Source organism: Lipophrys pholis, assembly GCF_963383615.2.
Source record: "Lipophrys pholis genome assembly, chromosome: 20".
Classification (NCBI taxonomy): Eukaryota; Metazoa; Chordata; class Actinopteri; order Blenniiformes; family Blenniidae; genus Lipophrys; species Lipophrys pholis.
In genome coordinates, this window is record NC_137648.1 from 592,595 (window position 1) to 599,247 (window position 6,653).

Consider the following 6,653-nt stretch of genomic DNA (forward strand, 5'->3'; position numbering starts at 1 on the left):
GGGCCAAGCCTCCTCGCAGCCCATTGGTCCACTCGGCCGCCTGCCTCACCGCACCGCCACCACACCCCCCATCCTCCCACACTGCGCTGCAGCCAATCAGGACGTCACACACGTCGGGGGGGGGGGGGGGGGGGGTCCACTGATGGAGTGAGGAGAGAAAGTGAAAGAGGATTTTTGTGGTGTATTAGAGAGAGAGAGACAAGTTGACGACAGAATAATTGATGAGCTGGATGGATGTGAGGAGGAGGAGGAGGAGGTGGAGGAGGAGGTGTTTGTGTGGACACATGGCGCCTCCTGGTGGTGCTGCAGTGAAACGACAGCTGCAGATCTCTTTAAACTTGATGTGTTTTATTGTTTGTTTGTTTCACAGTTTTTTCCACCGGATGCTGCTTTAAGGTCTCCACTGATTCTTCCTTTTAATTTAAAATATATTAAAGTTCCTCTCCCACAATCCACACGGGAAAAAACTGTAGGATCCAGTTTCAGTGGTTCTCTAAGACGTTGTCAAAACCTTTCTGAAGGACATTCCTCTTCACACTCAGACAAACACGTCTTTGCAGCTTCTGAATTCCCTGGAACATCCTGGGTGTGTGACGTCGCAGAAACTCCCCAACTTCCCTGAATGAAACACAAGATCCTGTTTAAGTCACTTGATCTCACTTGATCTCACTGGATCTCGATTTGTAACTGGAAAAACCACCAACAACTAGTTTCACAACATTTCAGACAGTCTGGATTCGTTTCAGGGTTAGGGTTCATATTTAATTTTAAAGATCTTTAACTTTAAATATGTGAATCAACATTTTAAGTTGCTGTTTGTTTTGATGCCTTCTTCAAATGAAATCAGGTTAAAGAAGAAAATGTACATTTTGGTTCCAGTTTTATTCAGTCAGACGTGTGTTTACATCAGTCACATTTAAAGACATTCATTTACAACAAAATTCAGTTTTTCATCCACAACTTACGATGTCTTATAACAAATCTGAGATTTTCCTCATGAGACTCTGATCAAACTGGTTCCATCACAATCTTGTTTCTCGGGATAAGAATCACCGTTCAAACTGGAACAGCGAGTTTCCGACTCCGACTGTCGCTTTCACTACTGCTTGACGAACTCGCCTCATTTAAAGGTTTCACTTTTATTGCCAGTTGGAATAATTTCCTTACAAATACATTTTAAATTCTTTCAATTCAGACACGTGGAACCGTTTATCAACCACATGAAAAAGAGCCCGACACGTTACTTTGGGTCAAACTTTATTATTTTATCTCTTTCTAGACAAAACGACGTGTTAAAAGCACATCATGTATTCAGATTGTTACCAGAATGTTCAATGTGTTTCGAGGAGGATATGATGGAGGAAACACTGTCCTTACTTTATTACTAAAATTAAAAACGGGTAAATAGAAACATCTCAGACAACTAATCTGTTAAATAGACGCAAAGAATGAAAACTAGAGGAACTGATCAGAGAGAGTCCAGTTAAATAACTAGTACTAAAAATGTAGGACAGGAAATAGATAAAGAACAATATAATGATATTACCGTGAGTACACGGCGTCACTTCAGGTTCCACATACAAGCCAATGTCATAAGGTTATTAAAGTACAGATAACTATCCCCAAAACATTATTATTATTATTATTATTATTATTATTATTATTATTATTATTATTATTATTATATTTCCAATATCATTCCATAGTCGTGATTGTACATTATTATATATATTATATCTAATTATATTATTTAAAAATATGTAGTGTATTCATACCTTTTCAAAAGATAATTAACCTTAATATAATAGTGCTAATATATGTTTTTAATTGATGGACAAGGGGTGGGATTTAATCCGTTCTACTTCTTCCCGCTCCTTGTTGGAAATGCAGAATGATTCTATTTTACTGTTATTAAGTCACTGTTGATTTGGATGTTTCAATTTGAGCATGTTCAAAATAAAACATAATAAAATAAAGTTACTTAAGTTTGCATTTCTATTTGACTCTTTTCTATCAGATATTTAGTGTTTTGGTTCTAAAATCCTGGTATAATAACTGTGTTAGATTATATTTTATACCAGTTGATCTTTATATTTTTCCCATTTGAAATAAGTCTGAAGTATTATTAGATTTTTTTCCTTTTCACTGTTCATGTTTCACTGTTCGTGTGAAAATCCAGGCGCAGGTTAGTTTTTATGTTGCAGGAGTCACTTTATCACTGTTATTTACTTTATAGTACGTTTACGTTATTTGTACATTACATTGGCAAAATTGTGCAAATTATATCAATTAAAATAAGTTCAGAAAGGTTCTTTGGCCTAAATTGTCTTATCTTTCCTCCGTTGGTTCGTTTGCTTTGTTCAGAAACTGTAAAAAAAACAATCGTGATTCTTTTTACAAACACGATGTTGATATGAGGTTTAGTCCATATCGCCCAGCCCCTCTACCGTCTCAACTTAAAGCCCATTTTAATGAAACCTCCAGTGAAATGTCCAGAAACACGTCACCGATACCTCAGCTCGGGGCTCAGTCTCCGGTTTTGTCGCTACTCTTCAGAAATCTGTTTTAAAAAACTAAACTTTGACAGTTTCCTTGGAGGTTCTGTTGGATCGGAGCCTCTCGTCTGTCTCCACTGTTAAAGGACGGGTCAGGGTGAAGTCAGTCAGCTGCAGGATCCAGATTTGCTTTTCCACACAGAGAACATGTCTTTCATTGTAGATTAATACCTGAGAGCTGGTTTTGCATTTCTCTTTTTGTTGTTTTTGAAGGTTGAAGTGTCACACAGATTCAGGTTTTTAGCCGAATGTGCGTTAAGTCGCCGACGTCCCGCCAATTAATATTCATTTAAAATTCCATCCTCTGAATTATTTCCCTCCATCAAACGGTTCTGTAACGGTGAGTCGTAAACATGATGGACCCGGCTGTGACAGCAGGTTATTATTATTATTATTATTATTATTATTATTATTATTATGTGATGTTCTTCAGACCAAAACTGGATAAACAGTGCCGCCTGCCTCTTAAAGGAACAGGACGCTGCACTCTGATTGGCTCAGTAAACTCACCTGGGCTCAATCCAGAGACTGGTGGCCTTTGAAGCTGTGGACGTAGAGTGTTCAGAACTGTGTGTCTCTGTTCTGTGGGGGTGGGGGGGTGGGGGGGTGGGGGGGGTCATGTTCTACAGTTCTACAGATCAGTCCATCATGTTTCTGTGCGGAGAAAAGAAGCCAAAATCAATGTGAACTGTGGCCCCAACACACACACACACACACACACACACACACACACACACACACACACACACAGAGTCTGGTACACAGCACACTGGTTCAGTTTGTACGGTACAGCTGTCCACACTCCTCCATAATTGCCTCTTCTATTTGACAACAGGGTCCAGCTGGGTGGTGTTGACTGAACACAGAGACAAGGCTCTCCGAACATGAAACACACACACACACACACACACACACACACACACACACACACACACGGGCCAGCGCCGCCTGCAGGACAAACATGAGTTCTGCTTGATGACCGTAAAAAAGAAAGTGACACTGAAGGATCGTGGACGTTTCTCGACTTCTAAAAGCTGAATCATCACATTTTGTACTAATTCACTAAGTTCACACATTTTAAAAGACATTTCTATGTGTGTGTGTGTGTGTGTGTGTGTGTGTGTGTGTGTGTGTGTGTGTGTGTGTGTGTGTGTGTGTGTGTGTGTGTGTGTGTGTGTGTGTGTGTGTGTGTGTGTGTGTGTGTGTGTGTGTGTGTGTGTGTGTGTGTGTGTGTGTGTGTGTGTGTGTGTGTGTGTATGTATATACAAATGTGTGTTCAAATGCATTTCTCTGTAAGTGTGTGTGTGTGTGTGTGTGTACGTATATACAAATGTGTGTTCAAATGCATTTCTCTGTAAGTGTGTGTGTGTGACTCCGCCTCCTGCTTCCTGTCTGCAGGTCTCCATCGGGAAGCTGTACGAGGCTCAGAAGATCGTGGTGGAGTAACCAGACACTGCCCTGACACCTTCATCACCACCACCATCATCATCACCACGCCTCCCCCCACTCCGGCCCTGATCTCCTGTCACCAGGTGGAGGAAGAGGTGCATTCTGGGAGATGTAGGAGAGTTTAGCTTCGGTTCTCCGGGGACGTGTCAAATATAGAAACGTGACGCGTCTCGGCTGTTTAGCTGTATTTGTCTTCTAACGCAGATTCCATCAGTGTGGGACTCGAACCGGAGCACCCACACTGAGGCTGCTCGGACGGCGAGCCGGCGCTCTGACGCAGAGCGAGTTTACGTCAAATTAAAGCTGCGTTATCGCTTTAAATCCGGGTTTTGATGAAGAAGCAGCTGCTGGTTGGATTTCCGTTATGTCTTACCTCTTCAACAGGAACTCTGTCAAGCTGGTTATTAAACTGCCCGTTGGGATTAAAAGTCAAACTAAACGTCGGCGCCGTCCTTCCACACACTTCACACGTCCATTCAAACCTTTTCTGGTGTCTCAGGCTGTTTGTCCTCGTTATGTCCATAAAGGGACACATCATGAGACCTCCTTTACACGACGTTTTAACTGAAGATGCATCGTTCTCGTGTTGAAAACGATGTACGTTTCCATGGAAACAGTAGAAACCCTGATAACGATGTAGTTATAGCGTGCCAAGCCACAAGTTGGCGCTGTGGGTTGTTTTAGTAATGAAACAGAGAACAACAGGCTATGAACATTAACAATGGTTACTGTCCATCTGTTCACTACGGCCGCGGTGCACGGCCGTAGTGTTTCAGAGACTAAGCATTTTCAAAAAGTTGTCTTTCCCCCTTTTCACAGAGCGTTTTCACAAAGTTGCTCCCCCCCCCACCCCCCTGTTTCCACGCATCAAATCATTTTTAAAAAAGTTTCATTTTACTTGTTTCCACAACGAGGGATCATTTTCAAAAAGTAGCCTTTTACCCGTTTCCAATGATAAAGAGACGGAACCTTTTCAAAAAGTCTTCTCCCATTTCCAAGGAGACAGAGCATTCTTAAAAAGTTGCGTTTCCCCCTATTTCTACGGAGCGTTTTCAAAAAGTTGCATTTCACCCCGTGTTTTCAAAAACTCCATATTTTCAAAAAGTTGCGTTCTCAGTGGCTCCAGGCACTGTTGTTCTGTAAACCCACGTCCAGAACAACGTTTCTGTTGTTGTGTAAACGGGGCGTGATTAAAAAAGTTTTCTCCTGAAGTCTGCATGTGCTGCTGAAGTTAGCATGCTAACCAGTTAGCAGCAGACTGAAGAGTGAAAACAACAGAAGGTGGTAATTACTAAAAACATAAAGAGACTCAGGACTGCCATCTACAGCCTGGAGTGGTGACGTCTCTCAGGGTCTACATTCAATTTAAATAGTCCTTCAAAGTGAATAATGAACGCAGCTGCAGACAAGATGAATTTCTCTTTAAAAGAAACTCACCCTGGACATTACATTGACTGTTACTGCCATCTGGTGGACAGGGGTGGTATTACCTACATGTTACACGCCTTTAAATTAATATAGAATTAGCTTTATTTATTAACTTTTCTCCTTCAGGCAAGTTTGGTCGATGTTTAAGTTCATTTTAAGTTGTTGAGTTAAGTTAGGTTCATCACTTTTTGCTAAATGTTTGAGATTCTGCAGGGATGTTGTATTTACTTTAGTTTGCGTTTGGGTTCCCGAACGCACCGTGACCATGACCTCGGGGTGCGTTTGGGTTCCTGAACGCACCGTGACCCTAGCCTCGGGGTGCGTATGGGTTCCTGAACGCACCGTGACCCTAGCCTCGGGGTGCGTATGGGTTCCTGAACGCACCGTGACCCTAACCTCGGGGTGCGTATTGGTTCCTGAACGCACCGTGACCCTAGCCTCGGGGTGCGTATGGGTTCCCGAACGCACCGTGACCCTAGCCTCGGTGTGCGTATGGGTTCCTGAACGCACCGTGACCCTAACCTCGGGTTGCATTTGGGTTCCTGAAAGCACCGTGACCCTAACCTCGGGGTGCGTATGCGTTCCTGAACGCACCGTGACCCTATCCTCGGAGTGCGTATGGGTTCCTGAACGCACCGTGACCCTAACCTCGGGGTGCGTATGGGTTCCTGAACGCACCGTAACCCAAAGCTATGGGGACATATTTGGTTTGGTGACAGAACCGGGTGAAGGTGAAGCGGGTGACTGACCAGCAGGTACCTGCAGCTGCTATTTTTAGACCTGTGTGTTGGTTTAAAGACAAGCACATTGGCCCACTGACACACACACACACACACACACACACACACACACACACACACACACACACACACACACGCACACACACACACACACACAGGTTGGTAAAGATGACGTTGCCCAATCACTGGTCAGCGTTTCATCAGATGGACGCTCAGAGGTCATGATGATGTGTTAACAATAGACTTAGGTGTGTGTGTGTGTGTGTGTGTGTGTGTGTGTGTGTGTGTGTGTGTGTGTGTGTGTGTGTGTGTGTGTGTGTGTGTGTGTGTGTGTGTGTGTGTGTGTGTGTGTGTGTGTGTGTGTGTGTGTGTGTGTGTGTGTGTGTGTGTGTGTGTTTCATTAAACTGTTTTGATGATGTGACTTCTTGTTGATCTTGAACAACAATACCAGTTAACTATTAAAACTTCACCTGGTTCCTT

The 6,653-nt window shown here is 43.0% G+C and overlaps 1 protein-coding gene across 1 annotated transcript in view; it reads left to right on the top strand.

Moving 5' to 3' along the window:
- lyrm4b (LYR motif containing 4) overlaps positions 1 to 4,437 on the top strand; it is a 30,438-nt gene extending 26,001 nt beyond the window's left edge. Inside the window, exon 3 of the mRNA XM_080489751.1 lies at positions 3,954 to 4,437. Coding sequence (XP_080345877.1) covers positions 3,954 to 4,001 — 48 coding nt within the window. The 3' untranslated portion in view covers positions 4,002 to 4,437. The remainder of the gene's footprint in view (positions 1 to 3,953) is intronic.
- The last annotated feature ends 2,216 nt before the right edge of the window (positions 4,438 to 6,653 follow it).